General features: G+C 50.0%; 1 protein-coding gene across 1 annotated transcript in view; it reads left to right on the top strand.

The window, feature by feature from the left end:
* Nucleotides 1-21,223, top strand: part of CORO2B (coronin 2B) — a 151,149-nt gene that overhangs the window by 115,569 nt on the left and 14,357 nt on the right. The window contains exons 3-5 of the mRNA XM_030931680.1: nt 3,436-3,552; nt 18,437-18,586; nt 19,244-19,408. Coding sequence (XP_030787540.1) covers nt 3,436-3,552; nt 18,437-18,586; nt 19,244-19,408 — 432 coding nt within the window. The remainder of the gene's footprint in view (nt 1-3,435; nt 3,553-18,436; nt 18,587-19,243; nt 19,409-21,223) is intronic.

The following is a 21,223-nucleotide window of genomic DNA, read 5'->3' as shown; positions in this document are numbered from 1 at the left end:
CCCTTCTAAATAGGCTCCTCTCTTTTCAGAATAGGTTCCAGTGATGTTGCCTAACCTGCCCCTCCAGTGTATCACCCATGGGCTGCTGGCTAGAAGCTCCTGTTATCTGATGACCACCTATTGACTGGTTTGGTGCCTCTCAGATTTGCCTGGGCTGGGCTGGCTGCCAAACACTTAATGCAGACAGCCTTGCTCAGGGAGCACTCCAATGCAGCTTTTGAGATCAGACAGAAGGAATGATTCTGTCAGAGAGTAAGTGAGCTGTGGAAGCAGATGATACAGGGCCTATCCGCCCATGAAAAGTCTGAGCTGCAGGAGGGGAGCTGGCCAACAGTGACCAGTAGGGTTCAAGAACACTCGCTTTTGAGAATCACACCTGTGAGGAAATCCCAGCTGTGCGTTCAGCTGTCTGACCTTGGGCAAGTAACTTAACCTCTCTGGGCCTTAATTTCCTCATATCTAATTAACAGGGTTGTTTCCAGAGTTAAAGATAATGTGTGTAACCCTAATAAATCTCAGAGTCACATGTGACCCAGCCCCTGCTTAGAGTCTCATTTTTAAAAAATCATCTTCAGCTGAGAGCAATGGCTCACGGCTTTGGAATGCCAAAGCAGGTGGATCACCTGAGGTCAGGAGTTCAAGACCAGCCTGGCCAATACACAGAAACCCCATCTCTACTAAAAATATAAAAATTAGCTGGGCGTGATGGTTGATGCCTGTAGTCCCAGCTACTCAGGAGGCTGAGACAGGAGAATCGCTTAAACCTGGGAGGTGGAGGTTTCAGTGAGCCAAGTTCACGCCACTGCACTCCAGCCTGGGCGACAGAGTGAGACTCTGTCTCAAAAAATAAATAAGTAAATAAAAGTTAATATTAAAATTTAAAAACTTTCTTTTTTCTTTTCATTTTTTTGGAGACAGAGTCTCACTCTGTCACCCAGGCTGGAGTGCAATGGTGCGATCTCAGCTCCCTGCAATCCTCGCCTCCCGGGTTCGCGCGATTCTTGTGGCTCAGCCTCCCGAGTAGCTGGGATTACAGGTACCCACTGCCACACCTGGCAAATTTTTGTATTTTTAGTAGAGACTGGGTTTCTCCATGTTGGCCAGGCTGGTCTCAAACTCCTGACCTCAGGTGATCCACCTGCCTCAGCCTATCAAAGTACTGAGATTACAGGAATGAGCCACCGTGTCTGGCCTAAAAAATCATATTCTAACAGCTCAAAAGTAATTTAAAATATATGCCAAACCTAATTACATCTTTCATAGAATATTGAAAGAGTATTCAATATTCATAGAATATTCAGTATTCATAGAATATTGATATCATAACTGATATCAACACTCTCCAAATCCTTTTTCTCTATCCTCTAATTTTCCACAACATACAATATCAGTGAGGTTCTCCTGGGTCCAGCCTCTGAGGCTTTTTTCCCCTCTCTTTCTCTGCCTCATTCTGCATCTTCCATACCACTGCCATTTTCTCCAGTCCTGTTTTTTCCTCTACCCATCCTGCCATGGCTCTGTTGCAAAAGATCAAACGATCTGGAAATGAGCCGATAGAGATGCAGGCAGGAAGTGGTGGGGAAGAGGTCATGGCAGGACACACACTCTGAAATAACTCTTCTTCATCTCACTGGGAAGTGCTAGGCATGTGCAGTAGCAAGGACTTGGCAGAAATTGGTTCTCTTCCTCCTCATTATTCTGATGAGGAATCTGAAGGAGAGAGCGGTATGACCTCCTAGACCTCCCTCTTTTCTGACCACCTACCCACTGTTAGCAGATGGACAGTAACTGGAGAAACCTCCTTGCTTCCTCTCCTTCAAACTCCCCCAAAAAGTAGCATGAAAAAGACCTGAGAGATGGAAGCATAGCTTCTGCCTATTCCCCCTCCGTTCTCTGCCACCTTTGTAGCCGCTAAACATGGAACAGCTCTTCCACACCCATCCACACCGCTTGTTCCATCCTTTTGTGGACTCAACCCCTCCTAGGAAGTCATGGACTGAGCACCTACTGGGTACCAGACCTGTAAGGGGCTGGAGATTCAGAGACGAGGATGACACAGACTCTGTCCTCAGTTGCTCACAAGCAAACAGAACCAAACTGCAAATCAGATCTGGTTGTGGTTTTGTTTGTTTGTTTGTTTGTTTGTTTGTTTGTTTGTTTGTTTGTTTTGAGACAGAGTCTCGCTCTGTCACCCAGGCTGGAGTGCAGTGGCACAATCTCGGCTCACTGCAACCTCCGCCTCCTGGGTTCAAGCGATTCTCCTGTCAGCCTCCTGAGTAGCTGGGATTACAGGCATGTGTCACCACGCCTGGATAATTTTTGTATTTTTAGTAGAGATGGGGTTTCTCCATGTTGGCCAGGCTGGGCTCAAACTCCTGACCTCAGGTGTTCTGCCCGCCTTGGCCTCCCAAAGTGCTGGGATTACAGGCGTGAGCCACCACTCTCGGCTTGGTTGTGTTATGGAGGGAAGCACAGAATGCTGCGAGAGCACAGAGGAAGAGATCTTCACCCACTAAGGTATCAGGGAGGACTTTCTGGAGGAGGTGTTATCTAAGCTGTACGATAATAAGTGCTGTCATATATTGAGCATTTACTGATATTCTCTTCACTAAGTGCTTTGCTGTGCGTATTGGCTCACATAATTTCACAACAATGCTAAAAAGTAGACATCGCTATTCTCATTTTAGAGAGAGGAAACCGAGGCTCAGAGAAGTTCATTAACTTTCCTAAGGCCACAACTTTCACTGCTAAAAGGTAGCAGAGCTGTGATTCAAACACAGGCCTGTGTGACTCTGAAGCCTATGCTTTCAACCACAGGGTACTGTGTACCGGTGTTGAAGATGTACACTGCACAAGGATGCTCGTTCATACCGTGGAGAGAATGGCTTGTGTAAGAGTGTATAGGCGGACCCAGAGATTCAGGCCTTTCCGCTGACTCCCGGTGCAGCAGGAAAGAGCCTCCTCCTGATCCAAACCTGACTATGCCCTGGGGGAAGCAGGGAGTGTGGGCCCCAGGGAGAGTAGGTGCAGCCCAGCGTCTGGGTGTGCGTGAACGGGGCAGAACGTGGGCATGTGTGTGTGCCACCAGGGCTACTGCCCGTCAGGCTTTGGTCATTCCAGCTTGACTTTAAACACTTTTACTTCATGCAAGGGCACCTTTTCCTCATTTGCAGAGGTGTGTATGAACGAGCAGCAGCCTGCCCCACCACGGCTGTGCGGCCTCCCTGCACCATTCAGTATTGGAGAGGACATAGCCACAGAGCAATGTGGCCCAACCTGACTTGGCCCAGCAGGGCCCAAAGACAAAAATAAAACACAGGTGATTCCTCCAGGACCTTCCAGTCCAGTTGAGAGGCCCAGAAAAAAGGCACTCCATTCAAGGCCACCCCAGGGCCATCAAACTAATCTCCTTCTCTCTCTCTTTCTCCTCTGCAGACAGGCAGGATTGAGCCCAACTACCCCAAGGTCTGCGGCCACCAGGGCAATGTGCTGGATATCAAATGGAACCCCTTCATCGACAACATCATTGCCTCGTGCTCAGAGGACACGTCGGTGAGCGGAGGGTGCTCCTGGAGGAGGGTGGGCTCAGGCCCTTCCCTGCTTCCTCAGGAGGCCTCTCTTCCTCCCCTCCCCTCCTCCTTCGCCCTTTGCCCTTCTTTTCCTCCTCTTTGTCATCCTTCCAGCAAGCCCTACGATGGGGATGGGATGGGAGCTAGGAAAGAACCAAGGGAAAAAATCTCTGCTGGATTCCACAGATCTGTGTTTTCAGTGTGATTGAGCTTGGAGGTGTTGCTTTTGTAGGTGAGAATTCGAATTTAAAACTTAAGGGTGTGATTCAGCATTCGTCTATGCTCTCTAAAGAAGGGCAAGGGAAAGAATATGAACAAGGAGGGACGGAGAAAAGGAAGGAACTGGATGGGGGTGAGGAAAGGAGCGCCTGTTCTTTGCAGCCTGGGCAGGGTAAATGTACCCTCTGGTTTGTCCTCTCTGAGTCGTGGTTTCTAGGAAAGGAGACTTAGCTGAGAGAAGAGTCCTGACTTTTCCAAGGACCCACACTGGTGACCCAAAATTTGAACTTCATGTTGTCCCAGCATTCAATGAGAAGAGAGAAGAAACAGGAGAAGGGAGATAAGTAAGAGAGATCAGGGAGGAGACAAAGAGAACAGGGACAGAAGAGATAGGAGAAATGGAGACGGGAGGGAAAGGGGGAAAGAGACAATTTAGAGAGAACGATAAAGAATCCAGGGAAAGTGACCTGGGCGCGGTGGGTTCATGCCTGTAATCCCAATGCTTTGGGAGGCCAAGGCAGGAGGATCACTTGAGGCTAGGAGTTTGAGACAGCCTGGGAAACATAGTGAGACCCCCATCTCTACAAAAAAATTGAATTAAAAAAAAAAAAAAAAACTAGGTGAGTGTGGTGGTGCACACCTGTAGTCCCAGCTACTAGGAAGGCTGAGGTGGGAGAATCACTTGAACCTGGAAGGTCAAGGCTGCAGTGAGCTGCGATTGCACCACTGCACTCCAACTTGGGTGACAGAATGAGACCCTGTCTCAAAAAAAAAAAAAATAAATAAGAGTTCGAGCATGGTGGCACATGCCTATAATCCCAGCACTTTGGGAGGCTGAGGCAGGTGGATCATTTGAGGTCAGGAGTTCAAGACCAGCTTGGCCAACATGGTGAAACCCCATCTCTACTAAACATACAAAAATGAGCCAGGCGTGGTGGCCTACCCCTGTAATCCCAGCTACTCGGAAGGCTGAGGCAGGAGAATCACTTGAACCTGGAAGGCGCAGGTTGCAGTGAGCTGAGATTGCACCACCGCACTCCATGCATTTCAGCCTGGGCGACAGAGCAAGACTGCCTCAAAAACAAAAACAAAAAAAAAAAAAGAGAGAGAATCCAGGGAAAGTAAAATCTGAAACTGCGTTCTGCCCACTCCTTCCTCAGACTCTACCAACTTTCACCAGTGGAGGTAGGGTCAGAGGTGCTGGCAGTGGCCTTCCAGAGGGAGGGTCCCATACTGTGTTCCACACTGCCCCTGAGCAGCATCCGTACACCAGCTTGGAAGAAAGAGGAGATTTCAGAGCCTCAACTGAGCTGGTGAGGAGGGCCCTTGTGTTCCCAGATGAAGGAGGATCAGCCTAAGCCCCTGATGTTCCCAGGCAAAGGAAGATCCCAGCCTTTTAGTCAGGCCACAAGCATCCACCTGATGCTCACTGGCAGAACCTGGGTACCGGTCAGATTTTCAGGAATGTTGGAATGGAAAGGAACTTCAGAGCTGATGTCTCCCTGTCTTCCCAGACTGGACTGTGAGCTCTTGGGAGCAGAGACCATAACCTATTTGGTTCTGCATCCCATGCATCCAGCACAGGGCCTGGTACCTAATAAATGCTTAGTAGGTGTTGGGTAGGATCGATGGATGCATGGATGGATGGATGGATGGATGGATGGATGGATGATTGGATGGATGGATGGATGGATGGATGGATGGATGGATGGATGGATGGATGGATTGTTGGATGGATGGATGGATGGATGAATGGATGGATGGATGGATGGATGGATGGATGGATGGATGGATGGATGGATGGTTGGATGGATAGATAGATGGATGGGTTGATGGATGGATGGATGGATGGATGGATGGATGGATGGATGGATGGATTGTTGGATGGATGACTACATTGATGGATAGAGAGATGAACGAGTAGATGGATGATAGATGAATGAATGAAATAATGGATAAGTAAGTAGATGACTGTATGACAATTGGGTAGGTGGATGAATGAACGATAAACAAATGAACAAGTAAATTAGTATAGTCCATCTAATCAGCTGTCCAGAGAAGGAGAGATTCACAGTAAATAGCCTCCATCAGTTCACACGCTGGGGGTGAACGTCAGCTGACACAGTACCTAGTACATGGGAGAGTGGTGAGGAGGTGACTGGAAGGGTGGAGTATGCTTGACCAGCCCAGAATCCATCACAGAGGGCTCCTGAGAGTGGCAGCAGTGAAGGCAGGGCCCTTGGGAGCAGAGAGAGCAAGAGCCTGTAGTGAAGACGGTCCATCAGTCTTCAGCAGCCCCAAAACCAAATTAGGGACTGTGGTCAGGGATCAGGACATAGGCAGGCCAGGGCTGCAGAAGGAAAGGCACAGATGCTGGAGCTAGGGGACACAGAGAGTTCACCGGTTGCTTCCTGGGCTGGGAAGGAGGCAGATGAGCTGGTGGAGGCTGGAGAGCCCAATGGCCAGCACAAGAGACCTGGGCTCAGTGGCAAAGAGGGCAGGTGGAGGTGCTGCCCATCCTTCTCTCCGGGGTTCAGGGAGCCCAAGAAGGAATGCAGTGACCACAGCTGGCTTCATCCCTGCCTGCTGAGGTGCCGGGAGAGTTACGGGAAGGGCTGACCCCAGCTGGTGTCACCAGTCAGCAGGTAGTAGACGCCCCTGGAACTCAGGACTGCTCCTCTACCCACTCTGGGCTGGGCCTTTCACATACATTTAGCCCTTAGAGCCACTCTGTGAGACAGGCATTGCCACTCCCAAACTGAGGATTGGTAGGTAGGTCACAAGCCAGGAAGTAGAGGAGCAGCTATTTTACCTGGCCCACTCACTGCAGAGCCCATGCTCTGCCAAGCTTCCTTGCCACAGACAGCCAATGCCATCTCCCAGCGGCTCCCGTCTTACCCAGAGACCCAGCTAGGATAAGAGATGAGCAGTGCCCGTCTTGATGTAGAGGGGACAAAGTAGACCAGCGCTCCTGAAATCACTGGCCACCCAGGTTCCTCCTCAGGTCTCAATTTCTCCTGCCTGGCTCAGAGTGAGAAGGATCTGCCCAGTCCTAGCTTGGCATCTTATTTAACCTGATATGTGCCTCATGCTCCAGGACTCCAGCTTGTAAACAAGACATCCATGGTTTGTGTCCAAGAAAAACCTAAGGCTGCTTTCCTGGCCACATGAGCCAAGAGACTCTCTTCAGTTTTGCACACACTGACTGAGAGAGCACGGTATGCCTCACACCACCCTGGCTGCTGGGGTCCAAAGAGCTCAACCATGGGATCTGGTAGACCTGGGCTGGAATCTCAGCTTCACCATTTACCATCTGGGTGGCCAAGGGAGTGTTACTTGGCCTCTCTGAGCCTCGCCTTTGCTCATCTCTGAATCAGTAAGATACCTCCCTTTGGCTATTGTGATGAAGATGAAGGTTAGCCTGTGTCCCGTAGTATGCCTGTCCCTTTGTCGATGCCTGCTCATCTCACTCCTGCTCTGGAAACACCCCTAGCAGAGGGGCAGAGGGGCAGGGCCCACCCCACCCACCAAAAGGTGGTGCAGAATGAGGTCATTGCATCCACCAAGGTCAAACAAAGGGCCATGCACACAGGATTAGTTTTGAGCAAGGTGCAGAGAGGAGAAGAGGTAGTTAGCTGGACTTTGGAGAAGCAGGACATTGACAGACAGAAAAAGGGTTAGAGAAGGAGTCCCAGGAAGAGACCCAGTATATCCAGTGTGCTTGGCCTGGAGAGAATGCATATACAGTGCACTTAGAAAAGGGAGAGTCATCTGGTGTGGCTGGAGCCCTGGCGTGGTGGTCAGTGAGAGGAGCGGGCAAGAAGGGAGGCTGCGCAGCGCAGGGCAATTGGGCCCAAGGAGAGAAGGCTTAGGATGCAGGGTGAGCAGCCCAACTTTGCAGTGAGACCTGTGCTTCTCAAGCCATCTGAGCATTAGTGGACCCTACCGAGTGTGGTGCATGGGAGACACTACACGCTCCACGGAACCAGGGAAGGGGACCTGTGTGGATGGAGGGGGTCACAGACAGCTTTATGGAGGACATGGGGCCTGAGCTAGCTGGATACAGGTGAATCAGTGGAGAGAGGGGAATAGCAGAGGGGTGTGGCTGGAGGAGTGAAGGGAAGGGACATGGGCTCAGAGCACAGGAAGGGAGGGGCTGGCCTGGGCTGCTGATCCAGAGACAAGGAGATTAAGTCTCTGGATCAGAGAGGAACTAAGCTCTTGCTCCGGCTGCCAGGCCAGCTGCCCCAGAAGTACAGCCCTGAACCCCATCTTGCCCGGGTGTCCACCTCTCCCCACCTCGGGGCTAGGGATCTTGGCATTGAAACCAACAGGTCCCTGAGGCTGGATCCCAGCCTCTCCTGGAGGAGGCACTCTGAGACCCTGAGGGAGGTGCCTTGCCCAAGGTCACACAGACAGCCTGTGTCCTAGGAGGGTCCCCTGACTCCCAGTCTGCACTCTCAGCCCCTCACCGGTGGCCCTGGTTCTACAAAGGAGGAAACTGAGGCTCAGGGCCTTGGTGGACTGGGCTGACAGTTCAGATTCATCCACACTCAACATTGACATCACAGCGTCTGCTCTCCTCAGGGCCCAACCTGGATGCTGGGGGAAAGCACAGGAGAGGCAGCCTGGGAGGGGGTGGGGTGTAAAGGAAATGGAGTTTGCAGCTTCCAGGGGGTGGACAGGAGGTCAGCACTGCTGCCAGGGCCCTTCCCACGGCCTCCCTACCTCCATCAAAGCGCCTGAGGCACAGGCCACCTAGGCACCCTCCCTCCACTCATTCCAGCTGGAATGGTCAACTTGCTGCACACCAGACACGACATTCAGACCCAGGGTTGGGAGGTCAGTCAGCAAAGCTGCTGTGTGTGCCAGGCACTATGCTACATACAGGACTGGGGATGGTGCCAGCCTACAGGGGCCCAGAGGGAAGCTCTTCACAGCAAGCCTGGACCAGTTCCCCTGCTAGTGCCTGCCCATTTCACCCCCAGCCTGCCACGTCCCTCTACTTGTCTCTCAGAACATTCAGAGGACACTGGTGGAATTTCACGAGCCCTAATTTCCCCAGCTCCTTCCCCATATCCTACAGTCCTGCAACCTCCAGTGAAATCAATCCCCGTCCCCCAGGATCCATTTCCCCTCCCTGAGCAGGAGCAGGTCCTCTGGAGTCTAGCCTCCATCCCGCCAGGGATCCAGCAGAACATACCCAGGCCCTTTCCCAGGGGCTTCGGGCCCGAGGGAGGGCTGGGGGCCATAACTCTCCCTGGCATCTGGCAGAATCCAGTTCTTTCCGCTGCTGGGTGATGTCACCTATTGTTGAAGGCTATGCTTTTTATAGCTTCTGCTGCAGCTAGGGAGGGTGGCTGGCAGGCGGCAGGGAAGGGCGCTATCGGTTTCCAAGCCTCGTGCTCCCAGCCCTTCTCCGGGGGCCAGCAGCCGCAGAAAGAGAGAGGTTTCTGTCATCTCAAGGAGAGGGAGAGAGTGATCCCAGGAGAGAAGGAGGAGGGAGAAGAGGCAGGTGCCTCTTGCTGGTGGGCCAAGCTCCACATCTTTCCTTTGCCTTTTATCCAGGCTCCTCCATCCTGTGTCTGCTCTCCTCACCCTGTACATGATGCCCCTCCCTGAGGAGCTGGGGGTGGGATGGACAGGATGTCAGCCCTGCTGGAAGCCACCCACCACCCTGCCTCCCGCACACCCCTGCCTCCCGAGCTCCCGAACCAATACTTCTTGGAGCTGGAAGGGAGTGATGCACTTTTGTAGAGGTAGAAGGAAGGTAGCTCTGAGGGGCCAGTGAGCTGAGTGAGTCTTCACCAATGATTTAGCAGCCACAGAGAAAGCAGCAGTATGGCTCCATAGCTAAGCAGCCAGACTCAGAAGTCCCTAGGCCTAGGTTCAAATCCTGGCTCTGCCACTTCCAGGCTCTGTGATCTAGGACTAGTTTCTTTACCTCTCTGAGTACCAGTTGCCTACCACCCTAAAATAGGGATCATCTCAGGCTCTGAGAACTAGATGAATATAAAAGTGTTTTGTGTCCCCTAAGAACTCCATAGACATTAACTGTTACTTTCTTTTCCTTAAGTGAGGGCCCAAGAGTTTAAATAACTTGCCCAGGCCGGGCACTGTGGCTCATGCCTGTAATCCCAACACTTTGGGAGGCTGAGGTGGGTGGATCGCCTGAGGTCAGCAGCTTGAGACCAGCCTGGCCAACATGATAAGTGGAAGGACAGATCATGTCCTCCTCAGGGGGTTGGGTTCAGCCCAGGGAAGAAGGAAAAATCAGGTACGGGCACGGGCAGAGTGTGGAAGAGAGGAGGAGGGTAGTCTGCCTGATTCCGGTTCTGAGTTTGAACCCCAGCTCCTCCTTTCCCAGCTGTGACATCAGGGCCGTGGTGGACTGGGCTGACAGTTCAGATTCATCCACACTCAACATTGACATCACAGCGTCTGCTCTCCTCAGGGCCCAACCTGGATGCTGGGGGAAAGTTTCCTCACCTCCGTGGGCCTCATTTCCTTATCTGTGCAAGGACAGTCATTAGTAGAGTCATAATAATAATAGGCAGCAGTGTCCTTTCATGCATCCAGCACCACAACGACCACTTCATGCATCCTCTAGCAGCGCCTTCCCAGGACTCGCAGCAGTAGATGCTCAACAATGTTTCCTTCTGGGTCCTCAGTTCGCCCCTCCTACCTCCCTGGGTTTGGTGGGATTTGTTTCCCATATTGGGAAACAGTGAGTCCGGTGCTCAGAAGATGTCAGAATCAAGGGAGACTTTGAGATTCTACCTCTTGTTTAGATGAATGATGATAAACTCAATTTTTAGAATGAACAGAATGATTGACAAGAAACGGGGAGGAGAGAGCTCCAGGAGCCTCCTGGCCCCTAAGCAAACACCTTCAGTTTTCTCTTCACTGCGGGAGACATCACAGTTACTGTGCTCTTGGAACCAGGCATCATCTCTGTGGATTGGTTAGATGGAAATCTTGGAGCCAATGATTGTGTATTGTATACAGCTAAATTGGAGGCTTCTTGAGGGCAGAAACCATATCTTTTTTTTTTTTTTTTTGAGACAGAGTCTCACTTTGGCACCCAGGCTAGAGTGCTGTGACACTATCTTGGCTCACTGCAGCCTCCGCCTCCTGAGTTCAAGTGATTCTCATGCCTCAGCCTCCCAGGTAGCTGGGACTATAAGCCCATGCCACCACTCCCGGCTCATTTCTGTGTTTTTAGTAGAGACGGGGTTTCACCATGTTGGCCAGGCTGGTCTCGAACTCCTGGACTCAAGTGATCCACCCACCTTGCATCCCAAAGTTCTGGGATTGCAGGAGTGAGCCACTGCGCCCAACCCAGAAACTATATCTTTTTTTTTTTTTTTTTTTTTGAGACAGAGTCTTGCTCTGTCACCAGGCTGGCATGCAGTGGCGCAATCTCAGCTCACTGCAACCTCCAACTCCTTGGTTCAAGTGATTCTCCTGCCTCAGCCTCCTGAGTAGCTGGGATTTACAGGCACGCGCCCCCACGCCCCAGCTAATTTTTGTATTTTTAGTAAAGACAGGGTTTCATCATGTTGGGCAGGCTGGTCTTGATCTCCTGACCTCAAGTGAACTGCCCGCCTGGGCCTCCCAAAGTGCTGGGATTACAGGTGTGAGCCACTGCACCCAGCCCAGAAACCATATCTTATACTGTCCTGTCACTCCCCACACTACCCCAAAACAGACTTGTTTGTTTTTTGAAGTAGCTACTAAGGGGTTAGATATCAGATCTTCTCCTAGCTGCTTAGGCCCGTGGTGAACTCCAGCTCCTCCTGTGAACTTCTGTAGCACATATACAGACATTGGGTCCTGTCTGCTTGCTGTAGTGTGTAATAAGCAGCAGATCCCTTAAATGGAGTAATCTGCCCCTTAGGAACAGTGTCATCAGAGGGACTAATAGTCCTAGCCCTAAGTCACGAGCAGTCATGACCCTCAACATGTCAGAAAGCAGAGATCCAACCAGACACCTCCATAATCATGTAAGCATTTTAAAGATGAAGTTTATGCTGCATTCCATAAAATGGAGACATACTTCATAAGGTATGTATTGACTATACAGGGGGCAACAAAGTGCACATGAAAAATATAACTTGGCCGGGCTCAGTGGCTCATGCCTGTAATCCCAGCGCTTTGTGAGGCCAAGATGGGCAGATCGCTTGTGCTCAGGAGTTCGAGACCAACCTGGGCAACATGGCAAAACCCTGTCTCCACATACACACATACAAATACAAATATTAGCTGGTCATTGTGGTGCGCATCTGTAGTTTCAGCTACTTAGGAGGCTAAGGTGGGAGGATGGCCTGATCCTGGGAGGTGGAGGTTGCAGTGAGCCGAAATTGCACCACCGCACTCCAGCCTGGGTGAGAGAGCAAGACCCTGTCTGAAAAAGAAAAGAAAACTATAACTCAATTACATCTAAAGTTTAACCACTATAAAACTTGGGTATGATCCTTAATTAATATTAAGTAAGCATCCTTAAGTGTTATTCTTTGGTCATCTGCTTGGTAGTGTATACATTTTATCTTTACTTGGTATTTATAGCAGCTCTGCTGTATGGGTATAATTGTCCTTACAGGTGTGAAGACAGATGCTCAGAGAGGCTAAGAAACTTGGGGAAAATCTCACAGCCAATAAGGTCAGAGCCTGGATTCTAACGGAGCTGTCAGATCACAAAGCTTCTTGCTTGTTGGCCAGCTGCTCCCTTTCCCATGTGCAGGGACAGTTGGTTTTGTAGCTTTATTAACTGTGCTTATCAGCTGCCTTGCCTTTGCCTTGTCTGCAGTGTCTGCTGTCTCCCCAGCAGGACTGACAGCTACTTGAGACTAAGAACCGTTCCCCCATATCTAATCTGTTTGGCACAGAGAGGACCCGGGTATGTTCTGTTGGGTTGAATATCACTGAGTTAAACAAGGCTCTGATCCAGGGACCTGTGAAGGGGACAGTCCCCAGCAAGGCTGGCTTGCTGGAGAGAGTGGTTTTGCCACTTCTCCCCACCCTTTCCTTCCAGAAATCCAGTTTGGCAAACGCTACTGAGTTTCCTGTTGAATTGAAGTAACCTCCCAGAGCAACCTCTGAGCAGATCCGCAGGGCTCCTCCCATGCCTTATCCACTCTTTGTTTTCAACAAAACCTTTGAATACTAAGGGATTGGAATTCCTTTCCCAGCTACTCAGGCCCACTGTGAACTCCAGCTCCTCCTCTGAGCTTTGTAGCATGTGGTGCTACTGTTTGCTGCAGCCATGGGTCAAGCAGAGCCAGTCTCCTTCTCCCAGTAATGTATTCAGTGATGTCAAAGCAGAAAAGTTTGGAAGATTAACTAATACTATCTAAATGTGCAGATGAAGGTCGGGTGCCGTGGATCACTTGAGGTCAGGAGTTCGAGACCAGCCTAGCCAACATGGTGAACCCTCATCTCCACTAAAAGTACAAAAATTAGCTGGGCGTGGTGGTGGGTGCCTATAATCCCAGTTACTTGGGAGTCTGAGGCAAGAAAATTGCTTGAATCCAGGGGACGGAGGTTGCAGTGAGCTGAGATCACACCACTTCACTCCAGCCTGGGCGAAAGAGCGAAACTCCATCTCAAAATAAATAAATAAATAAATAAATAAATAAATAAATAATAAAGTAAATGTGCAGATGAGAAAACCAGGACCCAGGCAGGGAAGTGGCTGGTATCAAATGGGGATAAAGCAAGGCACCTGTCTCCCTCTCTGTGGGATATTTATTCATCTGAGTCCCCCAAGCCCTGCCTGAGACCCTACATCCAACAGTTCTTGGTGAAAACAGCTCTCTTGGTTTCCAACTGTAGCCTTTCATTCCATGAGACTTGAATCCAGTCAAGGGGCTGGAGCCTGGGCACAGACACAGCTACCCCCATCGCCCATCCCCTAGGCTTAGCCCCTAGGCTTCTAGGCAGAGCTGTCACCCCAGCATATCAGCTCGTGTATCTAGAAGGCTTCACACTTCCAAGAGCTCTGCACCCAGTTTAGTTGAACCCACACACCTCTAACAGGTACAGTCTCTATTTTCTGGATGAGGAGCCTGAGCCTCAAGACAGGTTAACTGGCTTGTTCAAAGTCACCCAGCTAGTAAATAAGATTGGAGCCTTGGCTGGGGCTCACTCCACAGCCCCCCAGGTGACTCTACCTTACCCCGGCATAGGTTTAACCCAGAGATACCTCAGTTACTGGGTTGCTCAGGAATTAGGGTGTCCTGGGAAAGAGTTTTTTTCTGAGACTCTGGGCCCAAGCAGAGCTTCTTCGAGCCTCAGTGACGAGATATGACACACATGACCTCTGGCCTCCTCTGCCACCAGCCAGCCTGCTACGAGCAAGGCTGACCCCCCTGCAGTTTCCCTACCTGCTGCGCCTGACCCCACACACGCTGGGCATTTTTCTGCCTCCTTACCCCTTCCAACATCCCAACCTGTCTTTTCAAACTTAGTTCAACATCCTCTCTTCCAACACTGCTTTCCCAGACCCTCCCACCCCGGTGCCCCTAACAGCTGGGTTCAAGCTTTCTGAACAGCTCTGTGCCCCCACAGCCTCTCCTTCTGCCTGCACCACTCAGTGCTGCTCAAGAGCAGGCATGGGCAAGTTCAACACCACACCCCACTGGCTCATAGGAGGCCCTTGGGAGGTGTTAGTGGAGTTAATGAGCCTCAACTTTTGGTTTCAAAGATCTTTCTTGATGGCCAGGGGCAACTATTCTGCCTCAGTCAATGCTTATATACCAAGATACAGTGTGAGACGTCCCTAGACAGAATCCTCTGCCCCCAAACATCTCATCCCTTTGAGTTTGAAAGCTTCAGAGCTTCCTACTCAAGTGCAAACAAGGGTAGCCAATAGACATGAGAAAAGATGCCTGGTTTTTTTTTTTTTTTTCTTTTTTTTTCGAGACAGGGTCTCACTCTGTCACCCACGCTAAAGTGTAGTGGCGTGATCATAGCTCACTGCAGCCTCATCTTCCTGGGCTCAGGCGATCTTCCTGCCTTAGCCTTCCCAGTGCCTGGGACTACAGGCACATGCCACCACATCCAGCTAATTTTTTCCTTTTTTGTAGAGATAGCAGTCTCACTATGTTGCCCAGGTTTGTCTTGAACTCCTGGGCTCAAGCAATCCTCCCGCCTAGGCTTCTTATTTTGAGACGGAGTCTCACTCTGTTGCCCAGGCTGGAGTGCAGTGGCACAATCTTGGCTCACTGCAACCTCCACCTCCCAGGTTCCAGCAATTTCTCCTGCCTCAGCCTCCTGAGTAGCTGGAATTACAGGCGTGAACCACCACACCCAGCTACCGCCTAGGCTTCTTAAAGTGCTAGGATTACAGACGTGAGCTACCACGCCTGTCCTCGGTATTTCTAAGAATGGAGGGAACACAAATCCAAACACCAGGTGGCATTTTTGACCTATCAGATGGGTAAAAATCCAGTTTTTTAAAGGTATAGTTTTAGAGGCATAATGAAGCAGTCTCAGACTCTGTGGGTTAAAAACTAGGACAGTTTTGGGGGACAATTTTACAGTAACTATAAAAAATATGAAACACTTACAGCCGTTTTCCTACAAGAATATCCACACTAATGCACAAACTTGTATTTCGAGCGTGTTCGTCATAGAATGAATTGTAATCATGAAAAAAAGTGAACAGAACTTAGATGTCAATTAATAGAGGTCGATTAAATTCATCATGGAACGGTCATATAACAGATGCCTCTCTGGCCACTTAAAAAGATAAGGTAGATATTCATGGAGTGGTGTGGAAAGATGCCCACTATCTGTTATGTGAGAAGAGCAAGTTGAAAGAGAACATGTGTAATAGTATCCCTTCTGGGTAAAAAGAAAGAAGTGTGTGTGTCTACGTGTCTATGTCTGTCATAGGTGGGTGTCTAGTCCAAGCATTAGTCTCCCAACTTCAGGGTCACCTTTCTTCAGTACATCTGGGGACAGAAGGAATGTGTTTTGTTGGTGACTACTGAATTATGTACTCAGCAGCTTGCTCCCCCTGCACCCTCTCAGCCACTTCCAGACCAGTCTTCATCCCTGAACGCCCTCGTGCAGGGGCTGTTGAGGAAAGAACACTGGGGTATTCCGGGCCCCTATACATCACTCCCCTCCCCGCATTCCCCCCTTCCACCATCTCACAGGACTGTGTGGGAGTGTTGGACTTTACTCGAGGTTTGGAACCACCAAAGGGGATGACAATGGAGATGGGAAAATATTTCAAACTCTTCCCAAATTATAAACCTTTTCTCAAGTGGGCTTTTGAAATGGATTTACGGAAACTGAGAATGGTGCACCCAAGGGTGACCCCAAACCCTTGACAGAATTTGCCTTTCTTACCCTGAAACCTCCCAGTCGACAGGCACAGGAGCTGGCTCTGTGGGGGAACACACGTGAGGGAAATGCTCATTCTTATAGTCTGAGGAGGCACCAAGAAAGAAAATTTGTCCAAAGAATGCCCTGAGGGGCACCCCAGTTCCTAGCCTTGCTCCTAGGACCTCTGGTCTGCCTTTGGCTTTCTTCCTTTTTTTTATTTTTTTGTGACAGAGTCTCACTCTGTTGCCCAGGCTAGAGTGCAGTGGTACGTTCATAGCTCACTGCAGCCTTGAACTCCTGGGCTTAAGTGATCCTCCCACCTCAGCCTCCTGAATAGCTGGGACTACAGGTGCATGCCACAACACCTGGCTGATTTTTTCAATTTTTTGTAGAGGCAGGGTCTCACTATGTTGCCCAGTCTGGTCTTGAACTCCTGGGCTCAAGTGATCCTCCTGCCTTGGCCTCCCGAAGTGCTGGGATTGCAGGCGTGAGCCACTTCACGTGGCTTTGGCTTTCTTTAACATGCTTTCTGCGTTCATTCATAGCCTTTGGAATTGTAATCAATTGACTAGTATTACATATTGATATAATGTATTAAATTGTTCTTTTAATGTTGATCATTTACAGTGCTTCTACATTTTCCATGTAAATGATGTTGCAGTGAACATCTTCATGCATGGAGATTTTTGCTTATATTGTATTTTAAGAGTGAAGTTACTGGGTCAAAGAGTATAATATAAATGTCTTTATGGCTCCTACTAAAGATTGCCAAATTGCTTCCAAAAGTGTTACTCTGATTTATAATACTACCAACATCCATTCAATCTATAACTTCCAGCATTACCTTGCCAACACTGGCTCTTTTTATTTTTTTGGTTGGCTATTTTAGCAGATTACAAATGATATCTCAAGGCTGTTTTTCCTGTTTTTCTTCTTCCTAGCAAGGGTGGAATTCAGATTTTCAAAAGGATTTTTTTTGTTGTTGTTTTATTGTTTTTTTTTTGGTTTTTTTTTTTTTTTTTTTTTTTTTTTTTTTTTTTTTTTTTTTGGTTTTTTTGAGACAGGGTCTTGCTGTGTTGCCCAGGCAGGAGTGCAGTGGATCTCAGCACATTGTAACCTCTGCCCCCAGCCTCAAGGGATCCTCCCATCTCAGCCTCCCGAGTAACTGGGACTATAGCCTTGCGCCACCACACCCGGCTAATTTTTGTTTCTTTGGTAGAGACACGGTTTTGCTGTGTTGCTCAGGCTGAAAGATTCCTTTTTTTTTTTTTTAAGGTGTCCTAAATTATAGTCACATGTGCTCTTTCCTCTTCAACCAGTTAGACTCTAATGAATAATATTAATGATAATAATAACAATTATAATTCCTTAGGCCTTTAGAGCACTTTGCAGTTTATAAACTGTTATACCATTGTGTCTTTTTATTCTACCAGTAGGTATAGCAGGGCAGGGATGTTCCCCCGACTCCTCACCCACCTTATTGATGAAATAGTTGAAGCTGTGCAGAGGAGGTTTGGTTTGAGTGACAGAAGCCCACCAGGGCTGATGTAAATAATTAGGGGGTTGATTCCAAGATTGCAGAGAAACTGCTCAGTCTCTCCCTGTCTGGGGCCACATGGTCTCCTCTCTGCTTCTCTCTGCATATCCCATCCTCCTCTCTGCAGACCATCTTTTTCTGCTTCTTTATCAGTATCCACAAGACTGAAAATAGCTCTATCCAGGCTTTGCCCATCCTTTCAGCTCAGGCCCCACATCTGCTCAATCTCTGCCTCCCAGTCCACCATCTCTCAGGAGAGACCTGGGGCCTCTCAGCCTCCCAGATGCAGTTCCCTCTGCCCAGGGGTCCATCCTGCGTGGGGGACAGAATGGGGGATAAGGCCATGTGGTTCAGACAGCCAAAGTGGGTCTGAGCAGGGTAGCAGGAAGGCAGAGTCTCCTAGAAGGATGTGGCATGTGAAGCAAGGATAGGCTTTTTAACACACTTGCTAAAAGAGGCTCATGCATGTTCTTCTATGTTCTTCTTAGTCGGGCTAGGCCAGAGCAGTAGCAACATGCCAGTAATAACAGTTCTTAGGTCTGCAGAGACTTCCCAGAGAAAAACCTCCCACAGGCAGAGATGGTCTCTCTTTCCTCTCTAGCCACACCCTGAGATCTCCCAGTAGGCCTCAGTCGGGCTTTGCCCATCGCCGCAAGCCAGGAGGTGCCTCATCAGGCAGATCTCTGAAAGCCTGGTGTCTGAGGGAAGGGGCACCTCTCATCAAGGGCCCTCTTGACCATGTCCACCCAGCCTGGACCCTCATCCCCCTCTGCAGGTGAGGATCTGGGAGATCCCCGAGGGCGGGCTGAAGCGGAATATGACGGAGGCACTCCTGGAGCTGCACGGGCACAGCCGGCGTGTGGGGCTGGTCGAGTGGCACCCCACCACCAACAACATCCTGTTCAGCGCTGGCTATGACTACAAGGTATGCAGTGGGCAGGCAGCTGGGTGGAGAGGGATTGGGGAAGAGAAAGGGGCCTTTTGGGTGCCCATGGGAAGCACTGTTGGTTCCTAAGCAACCAATATTGCCTCATCTGTTCATTTGCTCCTTCATTCATTCATTCACTGTACGCAACTGAGCATCTCCTGTGCACCCTGTCATTCCTGGGGTCCACAGAGGCTGGAGGCATCTTTTCTGCCTTCTCTGGTGGTTGATGGACTGGAGGAGAATGCCCCTTCCATGCCCACACCCTTTGCCTGGCCACTTCTTAACCAAGAGGTGGCAAAAGGGGTAACCAAAGCTGCTGGAGGGAAAAAAGTGGAGCCTCAGCCCCTAGCCCCAGGCACATCCTCAAAAAAGGTGAGCTGCCACATGGGACCTGACAAGGAACATGTATCCTTCTTGCTCTTCCATAAACTGAGCCCAGGCTGGTGCTGGGATCTGACCAAGGATATTGATGGATTTGTGTGCCAGGGATGTATCAGCCTTTCCATATAGAACTCAACAACCCCTCCTGCATCCCAGCACACCCCAGGCCCTGCATGGGGTGCTTCTCCCAGGGCAGTCCAGTGTGGACTTGGGACGAACACCCCAGGACCCTAGCAGCCACTGACCCTGCCTCCCGCGCGTCTGCCATTGCAGGTCCTCATCTGGAACCTGGACGTGGGCGAGCCAGTGAAGATGATCGACTGCCACACGGACGTGATCCTCTGCATGTCCTTCAACACGGACGGTAGCCTGCTCACCACCACGTGCAAGGACAAGAAGCTGCGTGTGATCGAGCCCCGCTCTGGCCGTGTTCTGCAGGTGGAACCCTACACTTTTTGAGATTGAAGGGGAAGGTATTGAGGGCTGGGGCTCAGCTTTCAGCAGGCCTGGAAAAAAAAAGGGCTGTGTCAGCCCCCTTCTCCAGTGCATCTCACTGCACCTCTGTTGAACAACTTTGGCTCTCCTGGACCCTTCTCAGCTCATAGGAACCCTGCCTTGTTCTGGGTGGGGAGGGACCTTTCCTGTCCCCACTGTACCCTCTACCTCCAGACAGGATTCTTCTGGCTTGCTTTGGGGGCTGAGCTGGTGACACCCTTCAGTGCATATATCCCCAGGTGTTAACCAAGTCCATCATAGACACAGGAGGAGGAGACACTGGACTCACTGCCCAGCCACCCAATAGGATGAGCCTGGGGGAAATGGCTCAGGGTGCCAAGGTTGATGGTGAACTTAGCTCCACTTTTGGTCTTTGAATCTCCTGGGTCTTGCGTTTGAGGAAGGGGTTAGGTGCCATTTGGAAGTAAAAGCAATTACCATTTTTTGGGCACCTGCTGTGTGCTGTCATGGGGAGAGATGGAATGGAAAATATGGATGATATCTGAGGTCTGCCTTCTACACAAGGAGGGATTGATGCTTAATCTGGGTTTGTTTACCTTGGAGTAGTCCAATATTACAAGACCAGAAAGTTATCTATTACTGTAGGTTGAGCATCCTAAATCCAAAAATCCAAAATCCAGAAGGCTCCAAATCCAAAACTTTTTGAGCACTGACATAACACCCGAAGGAAATGCTCGTTGGACCATTTCAGATTTTGGTTCTGGGGATGTAGGGAGCTCAGCTAGTAGGTATAATGTGAATATTCTGACATCTGAAACAATCCAAAATCTGAAACACTTCTGGTCCCAAGCATTTCAGATAAGGGCTACTCAACCTGTACCACTACAAATAAGAATAATGACAGTTGCTTCGCATGATTAGTGTTAACTGACATCTGCTAAGAGCTCACTGTGTGGCCTGCACTGTGCCCGGGGCTCTGCACATCATCTCATTTAATCCTCAGGACAACCCTCTCAGCTGAGCACTGTTACTCCTCTCATTGTATATAGGAGAACACTGAACCTTAGCAAAGTTGGGAGACTTGAATCTCATGGTTCCAGGAGGAGCTGGGATTCAAACCCAGAGTCCATGACAAACAGAAAGGATGTTTATGAACAGAGAACCCCCACCTCCAATTCACAAACGGGACCATGAGCCCAGAGAAGGTGAAGGTCTTCTCTTGGGCTACACTTTTTTGGCAGAGCTAGAACTAGAGTTCAGAGTGAGTGGCGCCAGCCAGAATATGTGCACTGCCTCATTAGCCTTTTTTCTGACCTGTTGCCAACTTACCTGATGCCGAGGACTGTTGTGTGTTAGGAGGAAATCAAGTGTCACGAGCCAGTGGGCAGGAAAGGAGGCCCAAGACAACTCAGTTAAGGAGGCACTCCCTGATGAGGCGAGTTGTGGAGCAGTGATTGGCATGAGTCTCTTGTCCTTCTGAGCCTCAGTTTCCTCACCCTCAAAATGGGGATAATGATTTCTTCTGATAGATATTGTTACGAGGATGAAAAGCAATGCCCCTGGTGAGAGTTCCTGGAGTGGTGTAGCCCCCAACTGGACTTGGTGGAGGTTGGCTCCCCTCTCGCTACCTGTTCCCACCTTCCCTGTGAAACGGCAGAGAAGGCGTCTGTGGAGCCATTGCTGCACAGCGCTTAGAACAGTGTCCCATGGCTGCTGTAACAAATGCCTACAAACTAGGTGGCTGAAAACAACAGAAGTGTATTCTCTCACCGTTCCAGAGGCCAGATATCCCACATC

Source organism: Rhinopithecus roxellana, chromosome 5 (assembly GCF_007565055.1).
Source record: "Rhinopithecus roxellana isolate Shanxi Qingling chromosome 5, ASM756505v1, whole genome shotgun sequence".
NCBI classification, from domain to species: Eukaryota; Metazoa; Chordata; class Mammalia; order Primates; family Cercopithecidae; genus Rhinopithecus; species Rhinopithecus roxellana.
Note: the sequence above shows the minus strand (reverse complement) of the source record. Positions and strands in the feature narration are given on the sequence as shown.